Source organism: Oncorhynchus nerka, linkage group LG5 (assembly GCF_034236695.1).
Source record: "Oncorhynchus nerka isolate Pitt River linkage group LG5, Oner_Uvic_2.0, whole genome shotgun sequence".
NCBI lineage: Eukaryota > Metazoa > Chordata > Actinopteri > Salmoniformes > Salmonidae > Oncorhynchus > Oncorhynchus nerka.
In genome coordinates, this window is record NC_088400.1 from 5,307,430 (window position 1) to 5,327,276 (window position 19,847).

At 47.6% G+C, this 19,847-nt stretch overlaps 1 protein-coding gene across 1 annotated transcript; it reads right to left on the reverse strand.

The window, feature by feature from the left end:
* Nucleotides 1-16,368: 16,368 nt before the first annotated feature.
* Nucleotides 16,369-18,893, reverse strand: LOC135571846 (uncharacterized). Its single transcript, XM_065019020.1, has 3 exons — nt 18,862-18,893; nt 18,525-18,622; nt 16,369-17,126 (listed from the first exon to the last, which is right to left on the reverse strand). Exons 1-3 carry the CDS (start codon nt 18,891-18,893, stop codon nt 16,369-16,371), a joined length of 888 nt encoding a protein of 295 aa, XP_064875092.1.
* Nucleotides 18,894-19,847: the final 954 nt, after the last annotated feature.

Consider the following 19,847-nt stretch of genomic DNA (forward strand, 5'->3'; position numbering starts at 1 on the left):
GTGTGTCTTGTTATAGTAGTGACCCTGTTGTTATGTGGCTATGTTATAGTAGTGACCCTGTTGTTGTGTGTCTTGTTATAGTAGTGACCCTGTTGTTGTGTGTCTTGTTATAGTAGTGACCCTGGTGTTGTGTCTTGTTATAGTAGTGACCCTGTTGTTGTTGCCTTGTTATAGTAGTGACCCTGTTGTTGTTGTCTTGTTATAGTAGTGACCCTGTTGTTATGTGTCTTGTTATAGTATTGACCCTGTTGTTGTGTCTTGTTATAGTAGTGACCCTGTTGTTATGTGTCTTGTTATAGTATTGACCCTGTTGTTGTGTCTTGTTATAGTAGTGACCCTGTTGTTGTTGTCTTGTTATAGTAGTGACCCTGGTGTTGTTGTCTTGTTATAGTAGTGACCCTGTTGTTGTGTGTCTTGTTATAGTAGTGACCCTGCTGTTGTCTTGTTATAGTATTGACCCTGTTGTTGTGTCTTGTTATAGTATTGACCCTGTTGTTGTCTTGTTATAGTATTGACCCTGTTGTTGTTGTGTCTTGTTATAGTATTGACCCTGTTGTTGTTGTCTTGTTATAGTAGTGACCCTGGTGTTGTGTCTTGTTATAGTAGTGACCCTGTTGTTGTTGTCTTGTTATAGTAGTGACCCTGTTGTTGTGTCTTGTTATAATAGTGACCCTGTTGTTGTGTGTCTTGTTATAGTAGTGACCCTGTTGTTGTGTGTCTTGTTATAGTAGTGACCCTGTTGTTGTGTGTCTTGTTATAGTAGTGACCCTGTTGTTGTTGTGTGTCTTGTTATAGTAGTGACCCTGTTGTTGTGTCTTGTTATAGTAGGGACCCTGTTGTTGTGTCTTGTTATAGTAGTGACCCTGTTGTTGTTGTCTTGTTATAGTAGTGACCCTGGTGTTGTTGTCTTGTTATAGTAGTGACCCTGTTGTTGTGTGTCTTGTTATAGTAGTGACCCTGTTGTTATGTGTCTTGTTATAGTATTGACCCTGTTTTTGTGTCTTGTTATAGTAGTGACCCTGTTGTTATGTGTCTTGTTATAGTATTGACCCTGTTGTTGTGTCTTGTTATAGTAGTGACCCTGTTGTTGTTGTCTTGTTATAGTAGTGACCCTGGTGTTGTTGTCTTGTTATAGTAGTGACCCTGTTGTTGTGTGTCTTGTTATAGTAGTGACCCTGCTGTTGTCTTGTTATAGTATTGACCCTGTTGTTGTGTCTTGTTATAGTATTGACCCTGTTGTTGTCTTGTTATAGTATTGACCCTGTTGTTGTTGTGTCTTGTTATAGTATTGACCCTGTTGTTGTTGTCTTGTTATAGTAGTGACCCTGGTGTTGTGTCTTGTTATAGTAGTGACCCTGTTGTTGTTGTCTTGTTATAGTAGTGACCCTGTTGTTGTGTCTTGTTATAATAGTGACCCTGTTGTTGTGTGTCTTGTTATAGTAGTGACCCTGTTGTTGTGTGTCTTGTTATAGTATTGACCCTGTTGTTGTTGTCTTGTTATAGTAGTGACCCTGGTGTTGTGTCTTGTTATAGTATTGACCCTGTTGTTGTTGTCTTGTTATAGTATTGACCCTGTTGTTGTGTGTCTTGTTATAGTAGTGACCCTGTTGTTGTGTGTCTTGTTATAGTATTGACCCTGTTGTTGTTGTCTTGTTATAGTATTGACCCTGTTGTTGTTGTCTTGTTATAGTAGTGACCCTGTTGTTGTTGTCTTTTGTTGTTGTCTTGTTATAATAGTGACCCTGTTGTTGTTGTCTTGTTATAGTAGTGACCCTGTTGTTGTGTGTCTTGTTATAGTAGTGACCCTGTTGTTATGTGGCTATGTTATAGTAGTGACCCTGTTGTTGTGTGTCTTGTTATAGTAGTGACCCTGTTGTTGTGTGTCTTGTTATAGTAGTGACCCTGGTGTTGTGTCTTGTTATAGTAGTGACCCTGTTGTTGTTGCCTTGTTATAGTAGTGACCCTGTTGTTGTTGTCTTGTTATAGTAGTGACCCTGTTGTTGTGTGTCTTGTTATAGTATTGACCCTGTTGTTGTTGTCTTGTTATAGTATTGACCCTGTTGTTGTTGTCTTGTTATAGTAGTGACCCTGTTGTTGTTGTCTTTTGTTGTTGTCTTGTTATAATAGTGACCCTGTTGTTGTTGTCTTGTTATAGTAGTGACCCTGTTGTTGTGTGTCTTGTTATAGTAGTGACCCTGTTGTTATGTGGCTATGTTATAGTAGTGACCCTGTTGTTGTGTGTCTTGTTATAGTAGTGACCCTGTTGTTGTGTGTCTTGTTATAGTAGTGACCCTGGTGTTGTGTCTTGTTATAGTAGTGACCCTGTTGTTGTTGCCTTGTTATAGTAGTGACCCTGTTGTTGTTGTCTTGTTATAGTAGTGACCCTGTTGTTATGTGTCTTGTTATAGTATTGACCCTGTTGTTGTGTCTTGTTATAGTAGTGACCCTGTTGTTATGTGTCTTGTTATAGTATTGACCCTGTTGTTGTGTCTTGTTATAGTAGTGACCCTGTTGTTGTTGTCTTGTTATAGTAGTGACCCTGGTGTTGTTGTCTTGTTATAGTAGTGACCCTGTTGTTGTGTGTCTTGTTATAGTAGTGACCCTGTTGTTGTCTTGTTATAGTATTGACCCTGTTGTTGTGTCTTGTTATAGTATTGACCCTGTTGTTGTCTTGTTATAGTATTGACCCTGTTGTTGTTGTGTCTTGTTATAGTATTGACCCTGTTGTTGTTGTCTTGTTATAGTAGTGACCTTGGTGTTGTGTCTTGTTATAGTAGTGACCCTGTTGTTGTTGTCTTGTTATAGTAGTGACCCTGTTGTTGTGTCTTGTTATAATAGTGACCCTGTTGTTGTGTGTCTTGTTATAGTAGTGACCCTGTTGTGTCTTGTGTGTCTTGTTATAGTAGTGACCCTGTTGTTGTGTGTCTTGTTATAGTAGTGACCCTGTTGTTGTTGTGTGTCTTGTTATAGTAGTGACCCTGTTGTTGTGTCTTGTTATAGTAGGGACCCTGTTGTTGTGTCTTGTTATAGTAGTGACCCTGTTGTTGTTGTCTTGTTATAGTAGTGACCCTGGTGTTGTTGTCTTGTTATAGTAGTGACCCTGTTGTTGTGTGTCTTGTTATAGTAGTGACCCTGTTGTTATGTGTCTTGTTATAGTATTGACCCTGTTTTTGTGTCTTGTTATAGTAGTGACCCTGTTGTTATGTGTCTTGTTATAGTATTGACCCTGTTGTTGTGTCTTGTTATAGTAGTGACCCTGTTGTTGTTGTCTTGTTATAGTAGTGACCCTGGTGTTGTTGTCTTGTTATAGTAGTGACCCTGTTGTTGTGTGTCTTGTTATAGTAGTGACCCTGCTGTTGTCTTGTTATAGTATTGACCCTGTTGTTGTGTCTTGTTATAGTATTGACCCTGTTGTTGTCTTGTTATAGTATTGACCCTGTTGTTGTTGTGTCTTGTTATAGTAGTGACCCTGTTGTTGTCTTGTTATAGTATTGACCCTGTTGTTGTTGTGTCTTGTTATAGTATTGACCCTGTTGTTGTTGTCTTGTTATACTATTGACCCTGTTGTTGTTGTCTTGTTATAGTATTGACCCTGTTGTGTTTCTTGTTATAGTAGTGACCCTGTTGTTGTTGTCTTGTTATAGTAGTGACCCTGTTGTTGTCTTGTTATAGTAGTGACCCTGTTGTTGTTGTTGTCTTGTTATAGTAGTGACCCTGTTGTTGTTGTTGTCTTGTTATAGTAGTGACCCTGTTGTTGTCTTGTTATAGTAGTGACCCTGTTGTTGTTGTTGTCTTGTTATAGTAGTGACCCTGTTGTTGTCTTGTTATAGTAGTGACCCTGTTGTTGTCTTGTTATAGTAGTGACCCTGTTGTTGTCTTGTTATAGTAGTGACCCTGTTGTTGTCTTGTTATAGTATTGACCCTGTTGTTGTCTTGTTATAGTAGTGACCCTGTGGTTGTCTTGTTATAGTAGTGACCCTGGTGTTGTTGTCTTGTTATAGTAGTGACCCTGGTGTTGTGTCTTGTTATAGTAGTGACCCTGGTGTTGTGTCTTGTTATAGTATTGACCCTGTTGTTGTGTCTTGTTATAGTATTGCCCCTGTTGTTGTGTCTTGTTATAGTAGTGACCCTGTTGTTGTTGTCTTGTTATAATAGTGACCCTGTTGTTGTGTCTTGTTATAGTAGTGACCCTGTTGTATTTGTCTTGTTATAATAGTGACCCTGTTGTTGTTGTCTTGTTATAATAGTGACCCTGTTGTTGTTGTCTTGTTATAGTAGTGACCCTGGTGTTGTGTCTTATTATAGTAGTGACCCTGTTGTTGTGTGTCTTGTTATAGTAGTGACCCTGGTGTTGTGTCTTGTTATAGTATTGACCCTGTTGTTGTGTGTCTTGTTATAGTATTGACCCTGTTGTTGTTGTCTTGTTATAGTATTGACCCTGTTGTTGTGTGTCTTGTTATAGTAGTGACCCTGTTGTTGTGTGTCTTGTTATAGTATTGACCCTGTTGTTGTTGTCTTGTTATAGTATTGACCCTGTTGTTGTGTGTCTTGTTATAGTAGTGACCCTGTTGTTGTGTGTCTTGTTATAGTATTGACCCTGTTGTTGTTGTCTTGTTATAGTATTGACCCTGTTGTTGTGTGTCTTGTTATAGTAGTGACCCTGTTGTTGTGTGTCTTGTTATAGTATTGACCCTGTTGTTGTTGTCTTGTTATAGTATTGACCCTGTTGTTGTTGTCTTGTTATAGTAGTGACCCTGTTGTTGTCTTGTTATAGTAGTGACCCTGTTGTTGTTGTTGTCTTGTTATAGTAGTGACCCTGTTGTTGTTGTTGTCTTGTTATAGTAGTGACCCTGTTGTTGTCTTGTTATAGTAGTGACCCTGTTGTTGTTGTTGTCTTGTTATAGTAGTGACCCTGTTGTTGTCTTGTTATAGTAGTGACCCTGTTGTTGTCTTGTTATAGTAGTGACCCTGTTGTTGTCTTGTTATAGTAGTGACCCTGTTGTTGTCTTGTTATAGTATTGACCCTGTTGTTGTCTTGTTATAGTAGTGACCCTGTGGTTGTCTTGTTATAGTAGTGACCCTGGTGTTGTTGTCTTGTTATAGTATTGACCCTGTTGTTGTCTTGTTATAGTAGTGACCCTGGTGTTGTGTCTTGTTATAGTAGTGACCCTGGTGTTGTGTCTTGTTATAGTATTGACCCTGTTGTTGTGTCTTGTTATAGTATTGCCCCTGTTGTTGTGTCTTGTTATAGTAGTGACCCTGTTGTTGTTGTCTTGTTATAATAGTGACCCTGTTGTGGTCTTGTTATAGTAGTGACCCTGTTGTTGTTGTCTTGTTATAGTAGTGACCCTGTTGTTGTTGTCTTGTTATAGTATTGACCCTGTTGTTGTGTCTTGTTATAGTAGTGACCCTGTTGTATTTGTCTTGTTATAATAGTGACCCTGTTGTTGTTGTCTTGTTATAGTATTGACCCTGTTGTTGTGTCTTGTTATAGTAGTGACCCTGTTATTGTTGTCTTGTTATAATAGTGACCCTGTTGTTGTTGTCTTGTTATAGTAGTGACCCTGGTGTTGTGTCTTATTATAGTAGTGACCCTGTTGTTGTGTGTCTTGTTATAGTAGTGACCCTGGTGTTGTGTCTTGTTATAGTATTGACCCTGTTGTTGTGTGTCTTGTTATAGTATTGACCCTGTTGTTGTTGTCTTGTTATAGTATTGACCCTGTTGTTGTGTGTCTTGTTATAGTAGTGACCCTGTTGTTGTGTGTCTTGTTATAGTATTGACCCTGTTGTTGTTGTCTTGTTATAGTATTGACCCTGTTGTTGTGTGTCTTGTTATAGTAGTGACCCTGTTGTTGTGTGTCTTGTTATAGTATTGACCCTGTTGTTGTTGTCTTGTTATAGTATTGACCCTGTTGTTGTGTGTCTTGTTATAGTAGTGACCCTGTTGTTGTGTGTCTTGTTATAGTATTGACCCTGTTGTTGTTGTCTTGTTATAGTATTGACCCTGTTGTTGTTGTCTTGTTATAGTAGTGACCCTGTTGTTGTTGTCTTGTTATAATAGTGACCCTGTTGTTGTTGTCTTGTTATAATAGTGACCCTGTTGTTGTTGTCTTGTTATAGTAGTGACCCTGTTGTTGTGTGTCTTGTTATAGTAGTGACCCTGTTGTTATGTGGCTATGTTATAGTAGTGACCCTGTTGTTGTGTGTCTTGTTATAGTAGTGACCCTGTTGTTGTGTGTCTTGTTATAGTAGTGACCCTGGTGTTGTGTCTTGTTATAGTAGTGACCCTGTTGTTGTTGCCTTGTTATAGTAGTGACCCTGTTGTTGTTGCCTTGTTATAGTAGTGACCCTGTTGTTGTTGTTGTCTTGTTATAGTAGTGACCCTGTTGTTGTTGTGTCTTGTTATAGAAGTGACCCTGTTGTTGTGTGTCTTGTTATAGTAGTGACCCTGTTGTTGTGTGTCTTGTTATAGTAGTGACCCTGTTGTTGTTGTCTTGTTATAGTAGTGACCCTGTTGTTGTTGTCTTGTTATAGTAGTGACCCTGTTGTTGTGTGTCTTGTTATAGTAGTGACCCTGTTGTTGTTGTCTTGTTATAGTAGTGACCCTGGTGTTGTTGTCTTGTTATAGTAGTGACCCTGGTGTTGTGTCTTGTTATAGTAGTGACCCTGTTGTTGTTGTCTTGTTATAGTAGTGACCCTGTTGTTGTGTGTCTTGTTATAGTAGTGACCCTGGTGTTGTGTGTCTTGTTATAGTATTGACCCTGGTGTTGTGTCTTGTTATATTAGTTACCCTGTTGTTGTTGTGTCTTGTTATAGATCCCAGTTGTTTTGTAATAATTACTAGTTTTATTATTTTGTTATTTCACCAGGTTAGTCGTTGAGAACACATTCTCTTTTACAATACAGACCTGGTCACTGTTTCATGTGGACAGGAGTTATTCCTGGTCAGATGGTTATAAGTATCTTTGTTTACATTGTCAGGAAGAACTCTGGGTCCTAGATATTACAAATTTAGACAAATTAAAGGATCCAATAATGCTTCCACACTTCAGAAGAGATCAGTTGAGGATTCTACTATAGCATATGAGGTGTTCAGTCAGATTTTGATGAGACTCTCTTGTTCAGATATCGGTAAGTGGACTGGAGGCAGGGCATGAAAGGGATAACGAGTCCAGTTGTTTGTGTCGTCCGTTTCGGGAAAGTACGTATGTAATTGCGCACCCAGCTCACTCAGGTGCTTCGCCATATCACATTTGACATCGTCTGTAAGCTTGAGTTCATTTGCACACAAAACAAATCATACAATGATGGAAAGACCTGTGTGTTGTCCTTGTTAATGCAGACAGAAAAGAGCTCCAACTTCTTAATCATAGCCTCAATTTTGTCACGTTGAATATAGTTGCCGAGAGTCCCTATAATCCTAGATTCAGATCATTCAGGTGAGAAAAAACATCCCCCAGATCGGCCAGTCGTGTGATGAACTCATCATCATCAAGTGGTCAGACAAGTCAGAATTACGGTCAGTAAAGAAAACTTTAAGCTCGTCTCTCAATTTTTAAAAACGTGTCAATACTTTCTCCCTTGATAACCAGCGCTCTTCTGTATGTTGTAAAAGCTTTACCTGGTCGCTGCCCATATCATTGCATAGTGCAGAAAATACATGAGTTCAGTGGCCTTGCTTTAATTAACAAAGTTAACAATTTTCACTATAGTGTCCAAAATGTATTTTATGCTGTCAGCCATTCCCTTGGCAGCAAGAGCCTCTCGGTCGATGCTGCAGAGTACCCAAGTGGCTTTGGGAGAAACTGCTTGCACTCACGTTACCACTCCACTATGTCTCCCTGTCATTGTCAAGCCCTGATCTGTTTCACCTGTCCTTGTGCTTGTCTCCGCCCCCTCCAGGTGTCGCCCATCTTCCCCACTTGTGCTTGTCTCCGCCCCCTCCAGGTGTCGCCCATCTTCCCCACTTGTGCTTGTCTCCACCCCCTCCAGGTGTCGCCCATCTTCCCCACTTGTGCTTGTCTCCACCCCCTCCAGGTGTCGCCCATCTTCCCCCCTTGTCCTCTGGGGATTTATACCGGTGTTTTCTGTCTGTCTGTGCCAGTTCGTCTTGTTTGTTCAAGTTAGCCAGCATTCTTTCTCAGCTTCTGGTTTTCCCCAGTCTCTCTTTTTTGTCGTCCTCCTGGTTTATGACTGTCCAGACCCTGTACCCGCCCAACCTGACCACTCTGCCTGACCACTCTGCCTGACCACTCTGCCTGACCACTCTGCCTGACCACTCTGCCTGACCACTCTGCCTGTCCCTGAGCCTGCCTGTCATCCTGTACCTTTGCTCCACTTCTGGATTACCGACCTCTGCCTGACCTGACCCTGAGCCTGCCTGCCATCCTGCACCTTGACCTCTACTCTGGATGAACGACCCCTGCCTGACCTGACCCTGAGCCTGCCTGCCATCCTGTACCTTGACCTCTACTCTGGATGATCGACCCCTGCCTGCCTTGACCCTGAGCCTGCCGCCATCCTGTACCTTGACCTCTACTCTGGATGATCGACCCCTGCCTGCCTTGACCCTGAGTCTGCCTGCCATCCTGTACCTTGACCTCTACTCTGGATGATCGACCCCTGCCTGCCTTGACCCTGAGCCTGCCTGCCATCCTGTACCTTGACCTCTACTCTGGATGATCGACCCCTGCCTGCCTTGACCCTGAGCCTGCCTGCCATCCTGTACCTTGACCTCTACTCTGGATGATCGACCCCTGCCTGACCTGACCCTGAGCCTGCCTGCCATCCTGTACCTTGACCTCTACTCTGGATGATCGACCCCTGCCTGACCTGACCCTGAGCCTGCCTGCCATCCTGTACCTTGACCTCTACTCTAGATGATCGACCCCTGCCTGCCTTGACCTGTCGTTTGCCTGCCATCCTGTACCTTGACCTCTACTCTAGATGATCGACCCCTGCCTGACCTGACCCTGAGCCTGCCTGCCATCCTGTACCTTGACCTCTACTCTGGATGATCGACCACTGCCTGCCTTGACCCTGAGCCTGCCTGCCATCCTGTACCTTGACCTCTACTCTGGATGATCGACCCCTGCCTGCCTTGACCTGTCGTTTGCCTGCCATCCTGTACCTTGACCTCTACTCTGGATGATCGACCCCTGCCTGCCTTGACCCTGAGCCTGCCTGCCATCCTGTACCTTTCTCCACCTCTGGATAACCGACCTCTGCCTGACCTGACCCTGAGCCTGCCTGCCATCCTGTACCTTGACCTCTACTCTGGATGATCGACCCCTGCCTGACCTGACCCTGAGCCTTCCTGCCATCCTGTACCTTGACCTCTACTCTGGATGATCGACCCCTGCCTGCCTTGACCCTGAGCCTGCCTGCCATCCTGTACCTTGACCTCTACTCTGGATGATCGACCCCTGCCTGACCTGACCCTGAGCCTGCCTGCCATCCTGTACCTTGACCTCTACTCTGGATGATCGACCCCTGCCTGACCTGACCCTGAGCCTGCCTGCCATCCTGTACCTTGACCTCTACTCTAGATGATCGACCCCTGCCTGCCTTGACCTGTCGTTTGCCTGCCATCCTGTACCTTGACCTCTACTCTAGATGATCGACCCCTGCCTGACCTGACCCTGAGCCTGCCTGCCATCCTGTACCTTGACCTCTACTCTGGATGATCGACCACTGCCTGCCTTGACCCTGAGCCTGCCTGCCATCCTGTACCTTGACCTCTACTCTGGATGATCGACCCCTGCCTGCCTTGACCTGTCGTTTGCCTGCCATCCTGTACCTTGACCTCTACTCTGGATGATCGACCCCTGCCTGCCTTGACCCTGAGCCTGCCTGCCATCCTGTACCTTTCTCCACCTCTGGATAACCGACCTCTGCCTGACCTGACCCTGAGCCTGCCTGCCATCCTGTACCTTGACCTCTACTCTGGATGATCGACCCCTGCCTGACCTGACCCTGAGCCTGCCTGCCATCCTGTACCTTGACCTCTACTCTGGATGATCGACCCCTGCCTGCCTTGACCTCTACTCTGGATGATCGACCCCTGCCTGCCTTGACCTCTACTCTGGATGATCGACCTCTGCCTGCCTTGACCCTGAGCCTGCCTGCCATCCTGTACCTTGACCTCTACTCTAGATGATCGACCCCTGCCTGACCTGACCCTGAGCCTGCCTGCCATCCTGTACCTTGACCTCTACTCTGGATGATCGACCCCTGCCTGCCTTGACCCTGAGCCTGCCTGCCATCCTGTACCTTGACCTCTACTCTGGATGATCGACCCCTGCCTGCCTTGACCCTGAGCCTGCCTGCCATCCTGTACCTTGACCTCTACTCTAGATGATCGACCCCTGCCTGCCTTGACCCTGAGTCTGCCTGCCATCCTGTACCTTGACCTCTACTCTGGATGATCGACCCCTGCCTGCCTTGACCTCTACTCTGGATGATCGACCCCTGCCTGCCTTGACCCAGAGCCTGCCTGCCATCCTGTACCTTGACCTCTACTCTGGATGATCGACCCCTGCCTGCCTTGACCCTGAGCCTGCCTGCCATCCTGTACCTTGACCTCTACTCTGGATGACCGACCCCTGCCTGCCTTGACCTGTCGTTTGCCTGCCATCCTGTACCTTGACCTCTACTCTGGATGATCGACCCCTGCCTGACCTGACCTGTCGTTTGCCTGCCATCCTGTACCTTGACCTCTACTCTGGATGATCGACCCCTGCCTGACCTGACCCTGAGCCTGCCTGTCATCCTGTACCTTGACCTCTACTCTGGATGACCGACCCCTGCCTGACCTGACCCTGAGCCTGCCTGCCATCCTGTACCTTGACCTCTACTCTGGATGATCGACCCCTGCCTGACCTGACCGTGAGCCTGCCTGCCATCCTGTACCTTGACCTCTACTCTGGATGATCGACCCCTGCCTGCCATCCTGTACCTTGACCTCTACTCTGGATGATCGACCCCTGCCAACCATCCTGTACCTTGACCTCTACTCTGGATGATCGACCCCTGTCTGCCATCCTGTACCTTGACCTCTACTCTAGATGATCGACCCCTGCCCGACCTGACCCTGAGTCTGCCTCCCGTCCTGTACCTTGACCTCTACTCTAGATGATCGACCCCTGCCTGACCTGACCCTGAGCCTGCCTGCCATCCTGTACCTTGACCTCTACTCTAGATGATCGACCCCTGCCTGCCATCCTGTACCTTGACTTCTACTCTGGATGATCGACCCCTGCCTGCCTTGACCCCTGCCTGCCTTGACCTCTACTCTGGATGATCGACCCCTGCCTGCCTTGACCCCTGCCTGCCTTGACCTCTACTCTGGATGATCGACCCCTGCCTGCCTTGACCCCTGCCTGCCTTGACCTCTACTCTGGATGATCGACCCCTGCCTGCCTTGACCCCTGCCTGCCTTGACCTCTACTCTGGATGATCGACCCCTGCCTGCCTTGACCCCTGCCTGCCTTGACCCCTGCCTGCCTTGACCTCTACTCTGGATGATCGACCCCTGCCTGCCTTGACCCCTGCCTGCCTTGACCTCTACTCTAGATGATCGACCCCTGCCTGCCTTGACCTCTACTCTGGATGATCGACCCCTGCCTGCCTTGACCCCTGCCTGCCTTGACCTCTACTCTAGATGATCGACCCCTGCCTGCCTTGACCCCTGCCTGCCTTGACCTCTACTCTAGATGATCGACCCCTGCCTGACCTGACCCTGTAGTTACAGCAAACATTGTTACTTCACACAGTCTGCACTTGGGTCTTACCTTGATCCCTGATAGTCATGGCGTTTGCGCACCATCAGTACAGACACCAACACATCTTGACCACTGTTAAAGCTAAACCACTGTTCCTAGGCTGTCATTGAAAAGAAGAATTTGTTCTTAACTGACTTGCCGAGTAAAAAAAAAGGTAAAAAAATAATTATATATATATATATGTATATAATTGTGGTGTGGTGGGACTCAAGGCTTCACAAATTGTCCAGATCGCTGACACAGTGCTCAGTCCTGGGATTTTCTAAACTGCTATCCTTAGCTAAGGCTAAGGCTAAGGCTAAGGATAGCAGCAGAATTGTCTTCCATGATGCTTCTTTTACAATTGCAGCTTTACAGTAAAATTGGTTTCTTAACTGTATAAGTTACGTAAGATAAACAACACAAAACCATCCCTACATTTTGCAGCGTTATTTAGCTTCACTGTCAACAGCAATTAAAGTCAATATATCCAAACGTCGGTCAATATATCCAAAAGTCGGTCAATATATCCAAACTTCAGTCAATATACAGGTATCCAAATGTTGGTCAATATATCCAAACGTCAGTCAATATATCCAAACGTCAGTCAATATATCCAAACGTCAGTCAATATATCCAAACGTCAGTCAATATATCCAAACGTCGGTCAAGATATCCAAACTTCAGTCAATATATCCAAACTTCAGTCAATATATCCAAACGTCAGTCAATATATCCAAACGTCGGTCAAGATATCCAAACTTCAGTCAATATATCCAAACTTCAGTCAATATATCCAAACGTCAGTCAATATATCCAAACGTCAGTCAATATATCCAAACTTCAGTCAATATATCCAAACTTCAGTCAATATATCCAAACTTCGGTCAATATATCCAAACTTCGGTCAATATATCCAAACGTCGGTCAATATATCCAAACGTCGGTCAATATATCCAAACGTTGGTCAATATATCCTAATGTCGGTCAATATATCCAAACATAGAAGCTAATTTATGTCTATTAACAATCATTACTTACATCCATATCCTGATATAGTTCAATGTAATTCCAAGTCTGGTACATAAATCACAACATGCGGAAGCTGTTTCCAGACTAGCATTAAACACCGTGGTGAATGATGGCTAACATAACACAGTTCTCCTACAAGCCCTGAGAACCAACACACTACATGCGGAAGCTGTTTCCAGACTAGCATTAAACACCGTGGTGAATGATGGCTAACAGAACACAGTTCTGACAGGTTTTCCCTGTCAGACCATAGAAATGTATGTTTTTGTCCAGTCAGGTGTGAAATTGCTGCTGGATTTGGCAGAGTACGGCGGTTTAATGTACTCTCTCAATACATCTACATGTTAGACATTTAGCAGATTCTCTTATCCAGAGCCACGACAGTAGTGAGTCATTTAGCAGACACTCTACAGTAGTGAGTCATTTAACAAACTCTCTTATCCAGAGAGACTTACAGTAGTGAGTCATTTAACAGACTCTCTTATCCAGAGAGACAGTAGTGAGTCATTTAACAGACTCTCTTATCCAGAGAGACAGTAGTGAGTCATTTAACAAACTCTCTTATCCAGAGAGACAGTAGTGAGTCATTTAACAGACTCTCTTATCCAGAGAGACAGTAGTGAGTCATTTAACAGACTCTCTTATCCAGAGAGACAGTAGTGAGTCATTTAACAGACTCTCTTATCCAGAGAGACAGTAGTGAGTGCAATACATTTTAATACTTTTTTCGTACTGGTTTACATACCTTCCCTCTACAGCCTCTTCAACGATAACAGGAGATTTGTGAGGATGCTTGTGTTTCCAGGGACCGGACTTGTTCACTGTCTGGTGAGTCCGGTTCAATAGCTGACCTGACTCTCTACACGCTGTCTGGTGGGTCCGGTTCAATAGCTGACCTGACTCTCTACACGCTGTCTGGTGAGTCCGGTTCAATAGCTGACCTGACTCTCTACACGCTGTCTGGTGGGTCCGGTTCAATAGCTGACCTGACTCTCTACACGCTGTCTGGTGGGTCCGGTTCAATAGCTGACCTGACTCTCTACACGCTGTCTGGTGGGTCCGGTTCAATAGCTGACCTGACTCTCTACACGCTGTCTGGTGAGTCCGGTTCAATAGCTGACCTGACTCTCTACACGCTGTCTGGTGAGTCCGGTTCAATAGCTGACCTGACTCTCTACACGCTGTCTGGTGGGTCCGGTTCAATAGCTGACCTGACTCTCTACACACTGTCTGGTGAGTCCGGTTCAATAGCTGACCTGACTCTCTACACGCTGTCTGGTGAGTCCGGTTCAATAGCTGACCTGACTCTCTACACACTGTCTGGTGGGTCTGGTTCAATAGCTGACCTGACTCTCTACACGCTGTCTGGTGGGTCTGGTTCAATAGCTGACCTGACTCTCTACACGCTGTCTGGTGAGTCCGGTTCAATAGCTGACCTGACTCTCTACACGCTGTCTGGTGAGTCCGGTTCAATAGCTGACCTGACTCTCTACACGCTGTCTGGTGGGTCCGGTTCAATAGCTGACCTGACTCTCTACACGCTGTCTGGTGGGTCCGGTTCAATAGCTGACCTGACTCTCTACACGCTGTCTGGTGAGTCCGGTTCAATAGCTGACCTGACTCTCTACACGCTGTCTGGTGGGTCCGGTTCAATAGCTGACCTGACTCTCAGCTGACCTGACCTGACTGTGGGCTGTGTGGTGGGACTGTGGGCTGTGTGGTGGGGCTGTGGGCTGGTGCTGTGGGCTGTGTGGTGGGGCTGTGGGCTGTGTGGTGGGGCTGTGGGCTGTGGGCTGTGTGGTGGGGCTGTGGGCTGTGTGCTGGGGCTGTGGGCTGTGTGGTGGGGCTGTGGGCTGTGTGGTGGGGCTGTGGGCTGTGGGCTGTGGGCTGTGTACTGGGACTGTGGGCTGTGTGGTGGGGCTGTGGGATGTGGGCTGTGTGGTGGGGCTGTGGGCTGTGTGGTGGGGCTGTGGGCTGTGGGCTGTGTGGTGGGGCTGTGGGCTGTGTGGTGGGGCTGTGGGCTGTGTGGTGGGGCTGTGGGCTGGGCTCTGGGCTCTGGGCTGTGTGGTGGGGCTGTGGGCTGTGGGCTGTGTGGTGGGGCTGTGGTCTGTGTGCTGGGACTGTGGGCTGTGTGGTGGGGCTGTGGGCTGTGTGGTGGGGCTGTTGGTTGTGGGCTGGGACTGTGGGCTGGGACTGTGTGGTGGGGCTGTGGGCTATGTGTTGGGGCTGTGGGCTGTGGGCTGGGACTGTGTGGTGGGGCTGTGGGCTGTGTGGTGGGTCTGTGGGCTGTGTGGTGGGGCTGTGGGCTATGTGTTGGGGCTGTGGGCTGGGACTGTATGGTGGGGCTGTGGGCTGTGTGGTGGGGCTGTGGGCTATGTGTTGGGGCTGTGGGCTGGGACTGTGTGGTGGGGCTGTGGGCTGTGTGGTGGGGCTGTGGGCTGTGTGGTGGGGATGTGGGCTGTGTGGTGGGGCTGTGGGCTGTGTGGTGGGGCTGTGTGGTGGGGCTGTGGGCTTTGTGGTGGGGATGTGGGCTGTGTGGTTGGACTGTGGGCTGGGACTGTGGGCTGTGTGGTGGGGCTGTGGGCTGTGTGGTGGGGCTGTGGGCTGTGGGCTGTGGGCTGTGTGGTGGGGCTGTGGGCTGTGGGCTGTGGGCTGTGTGGTGGGGCTGTGGGCTGTGTGGTGGGGCTGTGTGGTGGGGCTGTGGGCTGGGGCTGTGGGCTGTGGGCTGTGTGGTGGGGCTGTAGGCTATGGGCTGTGTGGTGGGACCAGCTGGAGACTTACATTTCCCTCACTAACTTTAAACATCAGCTATCCGAGCAGCTAACCGATCGCTGCAGAGCAGATAGTCCATCTGTAAATAGCCCACCCAATCTACCTACCTCATCCCCATGTTGTTTTTATTTACTTTTCTGCTCTTTTGCACACCAGTATTTCTACTTGCACATCATCATCTGCTCATCTATCCCTCCAGTGTTAATTTGCTACACTGTAATTACTTCGCTACTATGGCCTATTTATTGCCTTACCTCCTCACGCCATTTGCACACATTGTATATAGACTTTATTTTTTTTATATTGTGTTATTGACTGGGGCTGTCGGCTGTGGGCTGTGTGGTGGGGCTATGTGGTGGGCCTGTGGGCTGTGGGCTGTGTGGTGGGCCTGTGGGCTGTGGGCTGTGTGGTGGGGCTATGTGGTGGGCCTGTGGGCTGTGGGCTGTGTGGTGGGCCTGTGGGCTGTGTGGTGGGGCTGTGGGCTGTGGGCTGTGTGGTGGGGCTGTGGGCTGTGTGGTGGGGCTGTGGGCTGTGGGCAGTGTGGTGGGGTTGTGGGCTGTGTGGTGGGGCTGTGGGCTGTGTGGTGGGGCTGTGGGCTGTGGGCTGGGGCTGTGGGCTGTGTGGTGGGGCTGTGGGCTGTGGGCTGTGGGCTGGGGCTGTGTGGTGGGGCTGTGGGCTGTGGGCTGTGGGCTGTGTGCTGGGGCTGTGTGGTGGGGCTGTGGGTTGGGGCTGTGGGCTGTGTGGTGGGGCGGTGGGCTGTGTGGTGGGGCTTTGTGGTGGGGCTGTGGGCTGTGTGGTGGGGCTATGGGCTGTGGGCTGTGGGCTGTGTGGTGGGGCTGTGGGCTGTGTGGTGGGGCTGTGGGCTGTGTGGTGGGGCTGTGGGCTGGGGCTGTGGGCTGTGTGGTGGGGCTGTGGGCTGTGTGGTGGGGCTGTGGGCTGGCGCTGTGGGCTGTGTGGTGGGGCTGTGGGCTGTGGGCTGGGGCTGTGTGGTGGGGCTGTGGGCTGTGGGCTGTGTGGTGGGGCTGTGGGCTGGGGCTGTGGGCTGTGTGGTGGGGCTGTGGGCTGGGGCTGTCGGCTGTGGGCTGTGTGGTGGTTCTGTGGGCTGTGTGCTGGGGCTGTGGGAAGGGGCTGTGTGGTGGGGCTGTGGGCTGTGTGGTGGGGCTGTGGGCTGTGGGCTGGGACTGTGTGCTGTGGGCTGTGGGCTGGGACTGTGTGCTGGGACTGTGGGCTGGGACTGTGTGCTGTGGGCTGGGACTGTGGGCTGGGACTGTGTGCTGGGACTGTGGGCTGTGGGCTGGGGCTGTGGGCTGGGACTGTGTGCTGGGACTGTGGGCTGTGGGCTGTGGGCTGGGACTGTGTGCTGTGGTCTGTGGGCTGGGACTGTGGGCTGTGGGCTGTGTGCTGGGGCTATGTGCTGGGACTGTGTGCTGGGGCTGTGTGCTGTGGTCTGTGGGCTGGGACTGTGGGCTGTGGGCTGTGTGCTGGGGCTATGGGCTGGGACTGTGTGCTGGGGCTGTGGTCTGTGTGCTGGGACTGTGGGCTGTGTGGTGGGGCTGTGGGCTGTGTGGTGGGACTGTGGTCTGTGGTCTGTGGGCTGGGACTGTGGGCTGTGGGCTGTGTGCTGGGGCTATGGGCTGGGACTGTGTGCTGGGGCTGTGGTCTGTGTGCTGGGACTGTGGGCTGTGTGGTGGGGCTGTGGGCTGTGTTGGGCTGGTCTCATCCGTTTCCTGCTATTCTGTTTTTGAGCCTCTTTCATGTATAAATCATAGTCATCTGCAGAGCCCCCCTCTCTCTGTAACACTCTGGAGAGGAGACAGGAGAGGAGACGGGACAGGAGAGGAGACAGAAGGGAGGAGAAGGGACAAGAGAGGGGACAGGAGAGGAGACAGGAGAGGAGAAGGGAGGAGAGGGGAGAGGAGAGGGGACAGAAGAGGAGACAGGAGAGGAGAAGGGAGGAGAGGGGACAGGAGAAGGGAGGAGAGGGGACAGGAGAGGAGAAGGGAGGAGAGGGGACAGGAGAGGAGACCGGAGAGGAGAAGGGAGGAGAGGAGACAGGAGAGGAGACAGGGGAGGAGAGGGGACAGGAGATGAGAAGGGAGGAGAGGGGACAGGAGAGGAGACAGGAGAGGAGACAGGAGAGGAGAGGGGACAGGAGAGGGGACAGGAGAGGAGACAGGAGAGGAGAGGGGAGAGGAGAAGGGAGGAGAGGGGTCAGGAGAGAAGACAGAAGAGGAGAAGGGAGGAGAGGAGACAGGAGAGGAGAAGGGAGGAAAGGGGACAGGAGAGGAGAGGACATAGGAGAGTGGACAGGAGGAGAGGAGAGGAGACCGGAGGAGATGAGAGGAGAAGGGAGGAAAGGAGACAGGAGGAGACCAGAGGAGTGGGGACAGGAGAGGAGACAGGAGGAGACCAGAGGAGAGGGGACAGGAGAGGAGACAGGAGGAGAGGAGTATAGACAGGAGAAGAGAGGAGAAGAGACAGGAGAGGAGACAGTAGGAGATGAGAAGGGAGGAGAGGGGAGAGGAGAGGAGACCGGAGGAGTTGAGAGGAGACAGGAGGAGAGGAGAAGGGAAGGGAGGAGAGGAAACAGGAGGAGATGAGAGGAGACAGGAGGAGAGGAGAGGGGAGGAGAAGGGAGAAGAGGGGACATGAGAAGAGATGGGAGGAGACGAGAAGGGACAGGAGAGGAGAGGAGAAGGGAGGAGAGAACAGAGTAGAGGAGCACTGTGGAGACACTCATGCCTAGCAGGCAATATGTCTCCACGACTGCCTCTCTTTGATCATTGTTTTATGAAAGGCACCAGTCTCTCTCTCCCTGACAAGCATCTGGGATCCACCAGAACGGCACCCTATTCCCTAAATAGTGCACTACTTTTGACCAGGGCCCCAGTAGGACTGATTAAAAAGTAGTGCACTATATATGGAATAGAGTGGCATTGGGGTTGCAAGGCCTATTACTGCAGATGCAGCCAGAGGAGGGGCCTGACTCAGAGGGCACCTGGGAACCCGTTGGGCTCAGGGGGCTGTTGGGAAGGCACTGTGCACCGGTCCCTATGCTGTTGGGGGAGGGAGGTAGAGAAACACATCAACCCTCAAACCATTCTCTTCCCTTCATGTCACTCTATTGATTATTTAATAGAGTTAGACAACAACATGTTTTTGTTGTTCAAGTCTGGATGCTATTTAGTTTTGACGCTCGCAACAGAAAAAGAAGACTGTACTTTTGACAACTGTGAGATAAAGATCAAATCAAAGTTTCCCACTGAACACTTTTGACAACTGAGGTAATAAATACAGGTCTCGCAGTCTGTTGCTGTCACTATCCATGGTTGTTTGATTTAACAGGTAGATTAACACACCTGATTTAACACACAACTGATTTAATAGGTAGATTAACATAATTGATTTAACAGGTATATTAACATAATTGATTTAACAGGTATATTAACATAATTGATTTAACAGGTAGATTAACATAATTGATTTAACAGGTAGATTAACATAATTGATTTAACAGGTAGATTAACACACTTGATTTAATAGGTATATTAACATAATTGATTTAACAGGTATATTAACATAATTGATTTAACAGGTAGATTAACATAATTGATTTAACAGGTAGATTAACATAATTGATTTAACAGGTAGATTAACATAATTGATTTAACAGGTAGATTAACACACTTGATTTAATAGGTAGATTAGCATAATTTATTTAACAGGTAGATTAACATAATTGATTTAACAGGTAGATTAACACAGCTGATTTAACAGGTAGATTAACATAATTGATTGAACAGGTAGATTAACATAATTGATTTAACAGGTAGATTAACACACTTGATTTAATAGGTATATTAACATAATTGATTTAACAGGTAGATTAACATAATTGATTCAACAGGTAGATTAACACAGCTGATTTAACAGGTAGATTATCATAATTGATTTAACACACAACTGATTTAACAGGTAGATTAACAAAACTGATTTAGCACACAACTGATTTAACAGGTAGATTAACATAAGTGATTTAACAGGTATATAAACACACCTGATTTAACACAATTGATTTAACAGGTAGATTAACACACCTGATTTAATAGGTAGATTAATATAATTGATTTAACAGGTAGATTAACATAATTGATTTAACAGGTAGATTAACATAATTGATTTAACAGGTAGATTAACATAATTGATTTAACAGGTAGATTAACATAATTTATTTAACAGGTAGATTCACATAATTGTTTTAACAGGTAGATTAACACACCT

Excerpts from the sequence above, each read along its gene's own strand:
- LOC135571846 (XM_065019020.1), bottom strand. The coding sequence starts at position 18,893 with ATGGATAGTGACAGCAACAGACTGCGAGACCT. Across the intron at positions 18,623-18,861 it reads AGCAACAGACTGCGAGACCT|CATAGGGACCGGTGCACAGT; the intron begins GTATTTATTACC and ends CTCCCCCAACAG. Across the intron at positions 17,127-18,524 it reads CTCCTCTGGCTGCATCTGCA|CCCACAGCCCCACCACACAG; the intron begins GTAATAGGCCTT and ends CCCACCACACAG.